A 15,275-nucleotide genomic window follows, 5' to 3' on the forward strand; every position below is an offset into this window, starting at 1 on the left:
GCACAACCGTCTAAAGCTTCCTTAAATACCCATTCAGAATAAATATTGAACAACAATGGAGACAAAATACAGCCCTGTCGTACTCCACGTTCTATTGCAATTTTATCAGTTAACTGGTCGTCTATTTTGATTTTGGCAGTTTGATTGTAGTAAATGTTTCTGATAATTCTAAGATCTTTGTTGTCAATTCCAATTTCTTGCATTAGAGTCATTCATTTGTCATGTTTTACTCTGTCAAATGCCTTCTGATAATCTATAAAGCATACGTATATGTCACAATTCACATCCCTGCATCTCTGAAATAGCACCTGTACAGCAAAAAGGGCCTCCCGTATTCCCAGAGCATCACGAAATCCGAATTGTGTTCTTGTTAGTTGTTCCTCCCATTTTGTATATATTCTTTTGTGAATGACCTTTAGAAATGTTTTAAGTAAATGGCTCATAAGGCTTATAATTCTATAGTCCTCGCACTTTCTCGCATTAGGTTTTTTTGGAAGATTTATAAAAGATGACACTAACCATTGTTATTGTTAAATATATTTGTCAACCATTTTATGCCATCATAGTCCATAAGTTTTAAGAATTCTGAGTGAAAATTATCAGGGCCTACTGCTTTACATATATATGCTATATCTTCAAAAGTTTTTTCCACGTATTTAATCCAAATATCCCTTTTATGCTCTATTTCCAGTACTATGTTTACCTGATTATCTGTCAGGAATCCACTGTTCTTGTATTTATATAGGCCTGCCGCTTCTTTAATATTTTTATGGAGGTTAAATGAATCATGTTTTTGTTGTAATGACTCTATCTCTGTACACTTCGAGCTAAACCAATTTTCTTTTGCTATTTTAATAGCCCTTTTTATTTCGTTATTTATGTTGTTGTAGTAATTCTTATTATCTTTAGCGTTTCTTCTGTCTTCCTTCATACATAGAATATCCTCCGCATCCATTCCTTTTTATTTGTTCTTTTAGCTTTTAAGTATTTCTCTGTTATTTCTTGACTTACTTTGTGCAAATTTTCTAGTTCTACATCTGTGTTGAGCCCATGGTTTTTCTGTACGAGCCCACGTTTATTCTTTTAGGCGTTTTTGTACCTTTTCTTTTACTGTTTTATTTTTCAGTTGGTTAATATCGTACTTTATAATTTTTGGTCTTTGAAGTTTCTTTAACTAAGTTTAATTTTGGCGATAAGTGGATTGTGGTCCGAATTTATGTCGGATCACGAGTACGCTTTAACAGATGTTAAATATGAATATGATAAATATGAATAACCATATGAATTGGAAGCGTCAAAAATTTTGAAATTGTAGACGAAAAGTTTACGTCTGTAGAATATTTGGCTAAGGCACATTTAGTATTGATTGTAAGTCAAATGTAATTGCTCGAAATGTTTTACCTTTATTGTCGAAGGCTTTCTATTTGTCAGCTGCTTTCATTTCCATTCAGTTTATAAAATGACCAAGGTTTTTCAAAAGCAATTAAGATGTTGGTTTATTATCATTTTCTTTACTTTTCTTATACCGAGAAACTACATAGTTCAATTTCCATTGGACATTGGAAAATTTATGACTGGCTAATGAAAAATGGACATGTATTCTTTCTGCATTTAGTAGCTTTACATCCAAACTGACGGCACTTGAAGTATATCATATATTTTTGTCACTAACTGTATCTAGTATTAGTTGAAAAAAATGTTTACATTCAAAATGACGTTTGTCACTTAAACAAAAACTAAATTAAAAAATGAGTGTAACCGCGTACAAAGCATTGAACTTTATTGTGGCCATATTAACAAATTATACCCTCCATTTCTTCATATATATACTTTTTTGTAAGAATCCAGATAAACCGTGTGTGCTGTTCCCATAAAAATAAATATGGATAAACAAATTAATACTCCTAGAGAAGCAGACAATTATGTAGAAATTCTTCATAAGCAGTTGTATTTTGCAGTATTAACTGGGAAGGAAATTATCAAGTTGAAATATAATAATAACAATAATAAAATTGTATTCATCTGCATAGACGATGAATTCTATTACGAAAATTACTACAATGATTTTGGACCTTTCAACATCTCTTGTGTGTATAAATATTGTTTAAAAATAAGAAAATATATTAATTGCACAAAAGGTGAAAAATGTGTAGTACATTACACCTGTGAATACCCAGAAAAAAAAGCAAATGCTGCTTGTTTGATGGGATTATTTTGTGTTATGTATTTGAATTTTCAACCCAAAGACATTTGGAATATTTTGCAGAAACTCGGCCCTTACAAGTAAGACTAATAGATAGTTTTTAAATAATTTAAGTTGGTAATTTTTTTTTACCACTATTGTTTTGTAAATAAGAATATTTTATCGTGTTCCGTTGTGGGTACGGACTTTTTTTTCTTTAATTTACCTCTCTATTGAAATTTATATCAACTTATGTGTTCTCGTAAAGTACTTATTATAAATACTCATTAGGATAAAGCCCTAATATTTATATATGTTTATCACACAGTCTGTTACGTCCTATGCTGAATATAGGCCCGCCTCAATTGTCTTTAGTGCTTCCGAGTTTGTAGCGTGTTTATTTAAATCCAATTTATTACAACCCTATAAATATCATCTTCACCATCTCGACCAAATCTATAGCTATCTCTACATGCATGAACTCTAAGATGCTACTTTCTACTAGTCCACCTTGCTTCTTGCCAGTTCAACTTTATTTATAATATCCGTTCTAATCCCTGTTATAGTTCTCAGCTCTACATATAATTAACAGGAAATCGTGAAAAAGTAGAATAGATTGCAGAAAGGCCTAGGCTCCATAAAGTTTTCTCAAAGGACTCTCTGCTAAGTACTCCCTCTTTCCAAAAATATAAAGTAAAATCGAAGTACGAGTAAGTAAGCAAACGGTAAGCGACTAAGATCAAAGCTTTTGAAATGTGAGTCTACAGCAGAATTCTACTCGTATCTCGGACGGAACACAAAACCAACCTGTAAATTCTTCTTCTTCTTCTTTTTATATAGACATGACTCTGTCTGTTTTTCAGTGTGCCTCCAGTAAGTTGTCGTTCCATCGTTTTCGTGGTCTTCCTACTGATCGTCTTCCTATTGGGGAACCGTCTCTTGCCGTCGTTAATACTCTAGTTGTTGTCATTCGGCTTATATGATCGTTTCATTCTACTCTTCTATTTCTTACCCAGTTCTTGATGTTCTCCACCTTGCATCTACGTCGTATATATAAGTGTTTTCATCTCTGCTGTTTCTAACATTCTTTTTGTCCTCTCTGTGTCAGGTCTTGTTTCTGCCGCGTTATGTTCTGTAAATTCTTAAAGAGCTGTATATATATATAAATATATATAAATGACAGAGTATTAAAAAAGTGTACCGAGCATACCTAAATTACTTTGCCACATAGCCAAAAAAAAGAGGACTATTAAATGATTGATAGTAGAAGGAAATGTCTAGACCAAGAAGAAGATAGGAGACTCTAGTGGTCTAGTGGGAACATCCCTACATGAAACCGTCCATCTGGCATAGGATTTATAGTTGTTGTATAAATAGGCACCTCATAAAAATTGGTTTAAGAAGCACTCATTTCGATATAATCATTTTAAATATTAGATTTACAAGAAACTTGCCACTTTTAGGAAAAAATATATATTTGTTTAGTTTTGCAAATTGTGTCAAATTGCCCCCCAATTGGGTAAGTTTTTATATGACAGGCGCAAATTATTACACTAGTAACTTTCATACTTCTCAAAGAATATTTTAATTTTCTTAATGAAAAAACTTTAACTGAACTTTATTTATTTATTTTTTATTAACATACAAACTATTGTGCGACATTTTGTAAAATTATTTGAATCACTTATTAGACTAATCAGACTGGCAATGTACGCATACAAAAATTGGAGAACCGTCACTGAAAAGTTCATGCCGCTACCCCTTACAGTCTACACATTGCACCCATTTCTCTTTTGATTTTGGGTTAGTGTACGAATCACAACATATAATGCAGAGACATTCTTCATTTTCTTCATCGCTTTCTTTTGAAACAATGCTCCTTTTGAATTTTTGTTTTCCTTTTTTATTAGATATTAAGTTTCTTAGTTGCTCTTGTTGTAATAATTCTTGCTTTTTAGGCGTGTCCGTCAAAATAGCCGTATGTCTTCGTTTCCCATTTTGTGCAGTATTTTTTCTGTGTCGAGCTTTAGGACTAATAAGTCCTCTAACTAAAGCGCGAGAAGTTGAAGGTTGTGGATCTTGGTCTGGTTGATAACTTGTGGTGGCGTTCTTGATGGTGTTCCTATATTTTGTGTGGCTGCTTGTGATTGAAGCGCCGTATTTTCTTGCGGCTCAGGTCTATCTGTAATGGATGATGGCAGAAAATCTTCATAAGTAAAAACCTTCCTATTAAACGGGAAAATGCCAGTTACACGAAAACCGGACCGTATATTTTTTGGAGTTACAGCTAACGGCAAAGCATTTCCAACAATTGATGCAATGGTATAAATTGTCATTGTAACTCCTGGCTGAGTTTTCATCCAGCCATCCATCTGACTGCTAATAAATTTTTTTAATGGTCCAACACCGATCGGTCCAAAAGTTGCAATGGACGAGAGCAATGCGGAGGCACGGTCAAGAGAACAATGCGATTTTCCTTATATATATCCCAATACGAGAACCCCACAGCGTTGCCAAAACATCAGAATAGTTAGTAAGTGAGGAATTTTTAAAATGTCAACTATTTGTCAAACTATTATATTAACAGTAAATACACTTAATTTTAAGACTACTGCAACACACTAAAATACATAAGAAAACATTTTAATACAAAATTATATATTCTAAATTCTAAACTTACCTCTTTTAGAGTATTAATAGTAAAAATGTCCCGCCATTATTTCTTGTTCAAAATAATCTATCTTATATGACAGCTTATCAGCTTTCTACAGACTATTTATTTGTTTTGGCATAGCACAATCACAATACACAACAATAATTAGTTTTTAAAGCTATTAATCTAAATTTAATATGTATTTATAAATACAATTTATTAATATATAGTATATTATGATCAAATTGTGTAAGAAATCAAAACATAAACAAAATTCTTACTCTACAAAAGCGGCCACTTGATACAATTTTGCCACACGCTGAACTGTCAATAAAATTTTATGTATTCCCGTATCAGTTGTGTACAAATTGTCTAATCTATTTAACTAAAATTATTATTTTTGTGGAATATTAGACTGTAAGAGTTATTTTATAAAATTTATATTATTAATAATAATAAATGTTTTTGGTTATTTAATTAATATAATTCTAAAATTCCCAATATAATGATGATTGCATTTTTCTCATTATTATACCATGTTGATGCTTATTAAAGATCGAGCAGTTCCGTATGGGTTTCGTATTATTAGCTTTGATAGGAAAATTTGAACTCTAAGGTTGACGTTCTGGAAATTTTAAATATAAGTGACGTCACTTTATATAAACTGTGACGTGCAAGCATTTTTATATGAAAAATGCTATATGTACTTTCGTTTTATGTTTTATATAATTTTAATGTTTGAAACTTATACTTAACGAAATAATCTTTACGTTACGAATTTATTTGTTTCAGATTATTTTGGGACGCATCCCTACAGTCATGTGGATTTCATTTAAGAATTATTGACTGTCTGTACAGCTTACAGAGAGCTATTACATTTAACTTTGTAAACTTCGAGGATTTTGATGTATCAGAGTATGATTTATGTGACAAACTTCAGTATGGTCACATGAATTGGTTGCTTCCTCGGAAGTTCTTAGCATTTATTGGACCTGCTGATAATCGTACTGCACACTCTCCTCATTTTTACATAAAATATTTTCTAAATAATGATGTAAAGACTATCATAAGATTAAATGTTGCATCGTACAATGCTTCAGCGTAAGTAATTCTTAACTAACTAGTTAGGGAAGCAATTGGTAATTACGAACACTTAAGAAAAATAATTGTTTATTTAACAGATAAAACGTTGAAAATTCTCAAACTACTACAGAGTGGTTAACAGTAATACAGCTACCAATTTTGGTATCTTATTAATTCTTTTACACGAGAAGCTCGAGCTTCTAAATTTGATGTGTCCATTTACACTCACACTCTTCTACTTTTTTCAGGAGGTTCACCCCCCTATCTGCGATCATAATATTTATATAAAACCTGTTGTTACCATTTGAAGTAGATAAGTGAAATTTAACTCTCTATAGTCTATACCGAAGCAAAAATAACTCAATTTGTAACTTAAAACTCTACCATTTTAAACTTCAATATATTTTATATTCTTATTGAATATAATCCGTTTATAAACAAAACTTTATTGGAATTTGTCTTTTTAGTACGATATAAATCTTTAAAAATTTAATTTCAATTTAAAAACTTTTTATTTTTTAATCTAAAAATTATAAAAAATGTTACTAAGTGTTTATATAACACTAACACAATTATCAAGCAATAGAACACTAAAAACTTTTTTTTCAACACTTCCACAAATCTTATTATAATTTACTAACACTACTGCTGTTTCGGCGGAGTGCGTTTCTCTAGTGAGCTATTTTTGCATCGTTGTCTTGTTGTTCTTTCGGTTGGTTGTCTTTTCTTTTGGTTGATTTTTGTTTTAGGTGTGTCACCTCTTCAGGACGTGTTTTGTTTTGTTGTGGATGTCGCATTGCGTCGCTGTGTTATGTCTCACTGGTGGTTCGCGTCAATGGATATAGTCCAACGGAGGAGATGGTACTCAGGGTGATCAGAGGCGAAATGGTTTGAGCTAAAATGGTCCTTTTCAGAAATTATTAGTGAAAAATATATAGTTATGAATTATGAATGAATTTAATTAGTAAATATATAAAATGATGTGAATCGAGAAGAGGGCAGCTGTGGCTGTATCCTCACTATAGACAGGTAATTGGGCAATGGGATCGGGAAACCACAGAAACCTATCCCTCCCTGTCCGTAGCAGAGCTGAAAGTAAGCTATTTATCTGTTGCGACGGTAAGAAAGTGGAGTTTCCTTCAGAATATTTATGTATTCATCAGGCTGGCTAAGGTGAGTAATTTAGTGGAATAGAAGGGGAGTTTGCATTTGGGAGATCTGATGAATATATTGCCAAATAATAAACAGGTAGTTTTAATGAAATTTGGGGCTCTGAAGTTTTGGTTACGGATGGTTTTGATTGATAACTCCTGCTCAGAGAGGAGAGCCTCTCATTGATGTTTTGTATGTGTGTATAAGTGTACATGAGTATGTTTGTTCGAATTTTCCACAGAGGGCTTTGAGTAAATCGATTCTTCTCCTCACCCTGTTACGGTTTCCAGCCAGATCAGCCCTCCAGTTTAGTGTCTCTGTGAACATCACAATGAGGTACTCTATCTGGCTACGCAGTTGGAGTCGGTCGCCCCAAAGTCTTAGGTCGATTCTTTCGGCTAAGTTGTGTGTGGTGTATCCGCTGAGATCTACCGACCTGGTCAGGGTGATTTTATGCAAACCTACATAGAGCATCTGCACATTGAGATGTTGTTGCGAGAGCAGTGTCATTTGCGTAAAGTAAAGTAAGAGTGTTTGTGTTTCGTGGGTTGGGGAAGTCGCTATTGTATTTAGTGTAGAGTACTGGTACCAACACGGAACCTTGTGGAACTCCTGCTGTAGGAGTAAATGAGGCTGAGAAATGACCTTAAACTTTTACCGTGATTTTACTTTGAGTGACATAAGAATGGATAAGTCTAACGAATAGAAATGGCAGGCTGACGTTCAGTAGTTTCTTGACCAGCCCAGCATGCCAGACTTGATCGAAGGCTTTTTGAACATCCAATGATAATTTACTGCCGTTTAAAATTTGAGTAATGTGTGTGACGATTTCTGTCAATGCCGTTGTGGTGGAGTGACCTTCTCTAAAGCCGAATTAAAATGTGGGGATGATATTTTGCTCGGTGGTAAAGTCTACGAGTCTCTCCTTAAGAATTCTCTCGAAGACCTTAGCCAAGACGTTTAGTAGTGAAATCGACCTATAAGAGTTTAGATCGGTTCTGGTTTTGCTCTTTTTCTGGAGCATATAGCTATTTTTGTTGTGCGTCTAACACTTTATAGTCTTTAACTGAATAAATTGAGAAGGGGAGAACTGTTTGTCTCAAGTTGCCCATTCAGAATTATATCTGTATTTTTTAGATTTTTAACTTTCATAGATTCTAATAATGATAACTTGAGGCCTGTGAAGAATTTGAAATTGGTTATTAAAAGATCGATTGTGATCTAGAAGGTGAAGTGCGTAAGTAAAATCCGTTTTTCTAATATTAAAAGCCCTTTTGTGTTCTGCCATCCATTTGTTAAAGGTTCTACCGGTTTGACCGATGTAGGTTTTTGGGCAGTCGATCAAATATATTTGCTTAAGTTGCTTTTTTGTTCTGAAAGCTAACGTTATTCCTTTTCCAGTGTTTTATTACTTGTTAAAATGAACTTTAATCATGTAACGGTTGAATTCATCACATACTAACAAAATTATTTCTAGTTTTACACAAGTTGGAATTGAGCACTTCGATTTAATATTTCCTGATGGTTCTACGCCTTCCAAAGAAGTACTAATCAAATTTTTAGCAATTACAGAAGCGGCCCCCGCTGCAATAGCTGTACACTGTAAGGTACGTTGTTTCATTAGTCGTAGTCGTAGTAGTAAATATTTAAATAATTTTTTTTAATATCTGTAGGCCGGATTAGGAAGGACTGGTTCTCTGATTGGTGCCTATCTTATAAAACATTACCAAATGACGGCAAGGGAAGCGATAGCGTGGATGAGACTGTGTAGACCAGGTTCTGTCATAGGCCAACAACAATTATGGCTGCAAAAGGTTGAAAGTTGGTTGTGGAAAGCAGGAATCGAATACAGGTGAATAACAGAAATTATAGGTATAATAATAACCATAAGGTTTAAAAAATAAATGGTATAAATTGACCTCAGATTTCATATAACTTTTTGCTATTATTAGAGGTGCCTAAAAGCAAAACTCCCAAAGTCCACTTTTTTGTCGAAAATGAGATTTTGAGCTTATCCAATGCATCGAGAGTCCATTCTACAGGTACAACACTTTATTTATCGTTTAAACGAATTAATTGTAATACATTTTAATCAACTAAAAGTTACCTTGAAAGCAAAACAGATAAAGTCAAGCGTACTTAAAGACCAAAACAGGTAAATTCCGCCACAATGATTGCGATACTACACGGATGGATGATATTCGCTTTTAAGAAAGTTGAAGGAGTAGAATTGATCTTTTAAACCACCGGACCGTTTATTCAGTCTTTGCGAAAAGAAGTTCAAATACAAAAGTAATCGTAGTGTGTGTGGCAGTATTTACGTTTCCTGCTGCTCCCACTATGTCGACCTGCGCTAACTGTTCAAAGTCAATCGATGATCGAGATTCATCAAAACATCAATGTGAAGCCTATAAACAGAACATACATCTAGCTTGCACTGATCTACGAGTCGAATATCGCGTTACAAGGCATAAGCTACGTGAAATTAAAATTCTTTGCAACAGCTGCTGCTCTAAAATCGAAAGTTTTGCTAATTTAAAGACGCTCTAAGAGATCTAAAAGAGGATCTTCAATCAAAACTTGATATAATAAATTAAAAAGCTAATGATATCAGTAAAAGACTTCTGCAGATCAAAAACAAGTTATCTATTGAGGATAACTCCAAAATTTACAGATACCATAGCAAATGAAGGTATTTAATTTATTCGTCAAAATCATCTTAAATCCAAACAACATTAGTATGATTGAATAGGTATATTAGAATAATTGTAGTTTCGCATTTAATTAATAAATATTCTAACGTTCGCTTCTGGTTAACTGTCAAAAAAGTTAGAGTTGACGTAAAAACAATTAGAGAATTGAAAAACGTCAACTTTTTGACAAGTAACCAGAGGCGGAGGTATTAATAAAATATTAATAAAATTTTAGTTTATTTATTTTAATCATCAAAATGAACTTAAACTCAAATAAAATTAGTATGATTGAATAGGTATTTTCAATACCTTTCAAACGAGTTTTCGCTTGCCATAAGTTCCTATTTAAAATTATCTGTCACAGTGGCGCTGAAACGTCATCTGTCACTATTACGTCACTTTTTACGACTAGTTAAGAAGCTTACATCTGTTTATTACCTTCCTCAAAATTTCACTATTATAAGTATAACCGTTCAAAAGATATAATGGGGGAACGGACTTTTGACTAGCACTGTGTAAAAGGGATACAATTAATGGTCTTTAAGAATATTAAATACAGTGAAGTTGTTTACATCAATATGTTGGCAAGTAACAACAGTTGGTTGTTACCTCTCAGGGCATAAGGTCCATATTTCAAACTGGAAAATTGTACGTTTTCTTAAAAAGTGTAATCCTTTATCATCCACCAGTGTCTTAATAATTTTAATGATCGTTACTCTAATTATGTAATTCAATGGTCATCTCACCTCATTATCTGGCTATAGTGTATTTTTATGTATGAGTAATAAAACAGTAAATTATGTATGCAAATCCCTAAACTGTTGATACGGGTGACTCAATGAAAAACAGATATTTGTCAACAAGTTTACAGAAGTATATAGGAAAACAATTTTAAATTGAGTATGACCACCAGGTATAAAGGTTGGAGCAGAATAGAATACAATAGTTGTGAGATTTACTAATCCCTAAATAAGGTTGCCAGCGTCGGAGTGATGGAGGTTAACAGGTACTAATGAATTTGCAAGAAATGTAAGATGTTTATTTTATTGGTTATATATAACCAATAAAAGTTTGATAAGTACCTACCTATTTGCAAAATAAAGTTTAATTCTTTAGATAAAATAAAACGTTTTATTTTATCTGAAATGAGTGCATTCCACGAAGTAAGGGTTTCAACCATCAAACATTTAATTCTTTAATTCCAGGAATCTACGACAGTAATTGACTAGATAATTACCTTCTAAACTTATTCCACAGAAAATGTGATAGTGGGTTTTTCCATTTTGTATATAGGAAGGTCCAAGTGGCGTATTCAAAATTCTTAACAGTTCATTAAAAGTAGGTACTTCAGTTGCAAGGTGCAGTTTATTGTGTATACTAGTGTTATGGAAAATTTGGAAGTGCCGTGTAAACGCCGAAAAATTGGTCCTCTAACAGTTAATGAAAAAACATTAATATTTAATTGTTTTAAATCATTTACAGACAAACGTTTATGTGAAAGTGTTGATGAGACCGTTGAGTTAGTTAGCAGTACACTTGGTGTTGGGAAATCTACGATTTACAGAGTTATTAAAGAAGAGAAATGTGGTAGTTTTCAAATGCCACGTAATGCTCCAGGGAAACCAAAATTTCAAATAGAATATCATTTTAAAGAAGGACTTCGACGGAAAGTGCATGAATTCTTCTTTAGACAAGAATTTCCAACATTGGATAAAGTTCTTGTCTCAGTTCGAGATGATAAGGATTACCCAGAAATGAGTCGAAGTACGTTATGGAAACTTTTAAAAGAAATAGGCTTCCGCTGGAAAAAGAATCCCAGAAAGTCTATTTTATTAGAAAGAAGCGATATTGTCATATGGAGAAGACATTTTCTAAGAACCATAAAGGAAATGAGAAACCAAAAAAGGAAAATATTTTATCTTGATGAAACATGGATCAACGAGGGTCATACACCAAATAAATTTTGGCAGGATGAAACTGTTACAAGTCAAAGGCACGCTTTTGTAAATAACTTATCTACTGGTTTAAACCCACCATCAGGAAAGGGACGCAGGCTGATAATAGTACACATTGGCAGTTCAGACGGTTTTGTTGAAGGTGGTTTATTAACTTTTGAATCAACTCGTGACCGGTGTCAACCCTTTTGAATCAACCGGTGACTACCATGAAGACATGAACGCTGATGTCTTTCAAGAATGGTTCGAACAAATGATAGATCTTCTTCCTAAGAACTGTGTAATAGTAATGGATAATGCAAGTTATCACTCCAGACTTATAGAAGGACTGCCCACAACCAAGTGGTTAAAAAAAGACTTGCAGAATTGGCTGAGTTCAAAAAATATTACGTACCATCCCGGATCTATAAGAAAGGAACTTTATTCGTTGTGTGCCCTTCATAAAGAAAAATTTAAAAAATACGAAATTGATGAAATTGCCAAAAATCGTGGAATGACAGTACTTAGATCCCCACCATATCATTGTGAATTAAACCCGATTGAACTGGTATGGGCACAGATAAAGAGTGAAGTTTCAAGAAAAAATACCACTTTTAAAATTCATGATGTTAAACAGTTGTTTTTGGAGGCCGTAAATAATGTAAAACCTGAAAACTGGAAAAGGCAGTAAATCACACTAATAAAGAAGAGGAAAAAATGTGGAAGCTGGACCATATTACTGATAAAATGATCGAGCCAGTTATTATAAATCTTGGTTCTGAAAGTTCATCTTCTGAATCTGATTTGGATTTGTAACAAGTAGCTGTAAGTTTTATATTAATATTTTTATTCATCTATTTAACATACCTTAGACGGTTTTAAAAACTCTTTTTCTCTTTTGTAATTTTTAAAAATTAAAAAGAATTTTTTAAAACCCTTTTTAATGTAGGCCAGTCAGTTCTAATATAGTGTGTGATAAAAGAGGTCACTTTTGTTTACATACACATAACACTCTATAACACTGAAATAATTCATTTATTTTTTACAATTATTCAAAGTAATTTTTCAATTAATCTTGAGCACGCCCATGGAGTGGTCGGAGCTACCAGTTAAAATTATGCTAATTACTCTCTCGTTCATAAAAATAAACTATAGTTCCAAACACTTAATAGCTGTTTTTCCACTGATGATGATAGGATCGAAAACATTCTGAAAATTTACAAATCCACTTTGGATAGTTTTAAAAATTGTAATAAAAATTTATAGACGCCATTTTACAAAAGAAAGTTTTAACTTTGTTGTTAGTTCTTTTTAAAAATAATTAGTTATTCTAATGTATTTCTAATTATTTATTTTTTAAGGTTGAAGCAATTTGGTGCAGTAGATGCAATTCCAAAACATGTATACGGAATCTACAGTAAGGAATGGTTAAAAGATAGGGAGAAAGTTATAGCAGAAACAAGGAGAAAATTACGGCCAACATTGGCGCGAACACAATTATCGAAAGTATCTGAAAAGAAAATTTCTTTAAGCGTCGATTCCTTCGCTAAAATTCCGCGCACACAGAAACAAAGTAGAAGAAAAATGACAGAAGATAACGCGCACTCATTAAAAAATTTCACAAAATTATTAGGTGATGTTCGTGTACCGAACAAGAGACCATCTACATTGGGAAATAGTTTGATTAGAAAGACTGGTTATAACTCTCCAAACTATAACTTGGCACCATCTTTCGGAAAATCAAGCTTTACATCGAGAAATGAACGAGTTAGATTTGAACAATTATTTACTCCTGTTCCAGATAAAAGGAAAACGCAAAAAATTACTCAGGGTGATCGTTTAAATAAAATTAAAGCATCCTGGTATTCGAACAGAATGTCTGAATATCGACCTTATTCCGAAAATATAACGTATCGAAAATTATTGTCCAATTTTTCATAAATATATTTATTTTTGACCAATTGTTTATCTATTTTTTTTTATTGGTTAAAACTTAATGATAAAAATATTATGCATAAGATCCTGGAAAGTAAAGAGTAAACCAGCGCATTACTAATTAGAAAGTCAAGACACCATTATAGAAGTTTACGCCATAAATGACGATGCTCTGGTAACAGGTAAAGAAGAGTTTTTTAAATAACTACCATACGAAATATTAAAAATAGGTAACACAAGAGAAATAATTCTAGTAGGAGATCTAAATACAGTGAAAAGAAAAATAATATAGTTAGCCAATGCGGAGAACTTACTCTGAATACCAAAACTTCTTCTTCTTCTTCTTTTTATATAGACATAACTCTGTTTTTTAATGTGCCTTCAGTAAGTTGTCGTTCCATCGTTTTCGTGGTCTTTCTACTGATCGTCTTCGTATTGGGGAACCGTCTCTTGCCGTCTTTACGACTCTATTTGTTGTCATTTGGCTTATATAATCGTTCAATTCTACTCTTCTAATATTTACCCAGTTCTTGATGTTCTCTACCTTTCATCTACGTTATATATCTGTACTTCTAGCTATGTCCCATAGTGTCTTACCATCAATTTTTCCAAGTGTTTTCATATCTGCTGTTTTTAACATTCTTTTTGTCCTCTCTGTCAGGTCTTGTTTCTGCCGCATATGTTATTATTGGTCTGATGACTGTTTTGTAAATTCTGCCTTTCGTTTCTTTTCCGATATTTTTATTTCCCCAAATTGTTTCATTTAGGCAGCCTGCGGCTCTGTTTGCTCTATTCACTTGATCTTCCACTTCAGTTTCGAGCTTTCCGTATCTAGATAATGTGATGTTTAGATATTTAAACTCCATCACTTGTTCTATTATATGACCTTCCAGCTCCAATTTACATTTTAGTAAATTTGATGTTGTAACCATGCATTTTGTCTTTTTGGGGAAATTTACATGTTAAATTTTCTGGCGGTTATATTAAAAATCTTCACTTTGAGAGAGTAGTATTGCGTCGTCTACATCGCAGATTATTTTAAGTTGTTTTTCTCGCATTTGGTATCCTGTTTTACTTCTTACTTTTTTTATTATTTCATCCATAATCAGGTTGAACAATAGAGGACTCAGGGAATCTCCCTGCGTTGATTTAGTAGATACTTTCGATCGTTTTGATTATTCCTAGAGATATCTTTCTTGTGTACAGTAAGTGCATAACGTCTTTTAACTTGACCCGGTTAAATGCATTAGTAAGGTCCACGAAACATATATATGCCGGTTTGTTATATTCTAATAATTTCTCTTGCACTTGCCCCATTATAAATATAACGTCGGTGCATGATCTTCCCTACCTAAAACCATGCTGTTCTTCTGCTAGTGTTATAATTTATAATTTCATTCAGTTTATTTGTTATCACTTTGGTTGTTAATTTTAGTGTTGTGTTTAATAAATTAATTCCTCTCTAATTTTTTTGGTCTGATTCATCTCCCTTTTTAAAGAGAGTTATTAGGATGCTTGATCTCCCTTCTTGAGGAAATCTGTTTTGTTCTATTATTTTTTGAAATAGTTTTAATAGTTGTTTGGTCAGATCTGGTCCTCCGTACTTTAGGAATTCGTTCGGTATTCTGTCCTCCCCTGGTGAT

At 32.9% G+C, this 15,275-nt stretch overlaps 1 protein-coding gene across 2 annotated transcripts; it reads left to right on the forward strand.

The window, feature by feature from the left end:
* Positions 1-1,695: 1,695 nt before the first annotated feature.
* On the forward strand, positions 1,696-13,652 carry LOC140440831 (dual specificity protein phosphatase CDC14C-like). Of its 2 annotated transcripts, XM_072531191.1 has the most exons (5): positions 1,696-2,283; positions 5,628-5,936; positions 8,548-8,677; positions 8,744-8,922; positions 13,059-13,652. In XM_072531191.1, the coding sequence occupies exons 1-5, from the start codon at positions 1,883-1,885 to the stop codon at positions 13,636-13,638; spliced, it is 1,599 nt and encodes a 532-aa protein (XP_072387292.1). In that variant the 5' UTR covers positions 1,696-1,882; the 3' UTR covers positions 13,639-13,652. The 2 variants fall into 2 exon arrangements, with proteins under 2 accessions (XP_072387292.1, XP_072387293.1); XM_072531192.1 differs by lacking the exon at positions 5,628-5,936.
* Positions 13,653-15,275: the final 1,623 nt, after the last annotated feature.

Source organism: Diabrotica undecimpunctata, chromosome 5 (genome assembly GCF_040954645.1).
Source record: "Diabrotica undecimpunctata isolate CICGRU chromosome 5, icDiaUnde3, whole genome shotgun sequence".
NCBI lineage: Eukaryota > Metazoa > Arthropoda > Insecta > Coleoptera > Chrysomelidae > Diabrotica > Diabrotica undecimpunctata.

Coding starts and splice junctions, on each gene's coding strand:
- LOC140440831 (XM_072531191.1), top strand. CDS start 1,883: ATGGATAAACAAATTAATACTCCTAGAGAAGCAGACAATTATGTAGAA. Junction 5,937..8,547: donor GCATCGTACAATGCTTCAGC/GTAAGTAATTCT, acceptor AATTATTTCTAG/TTTTACACAAGTTGGAATTG. Junction 8,923..13,058: donor AAAGCAGGAATCGAATACAG/GTGAATAACAGA, acceptor TTATTTTTTAAG/GTTGAAGCAATTTGGTGCAG.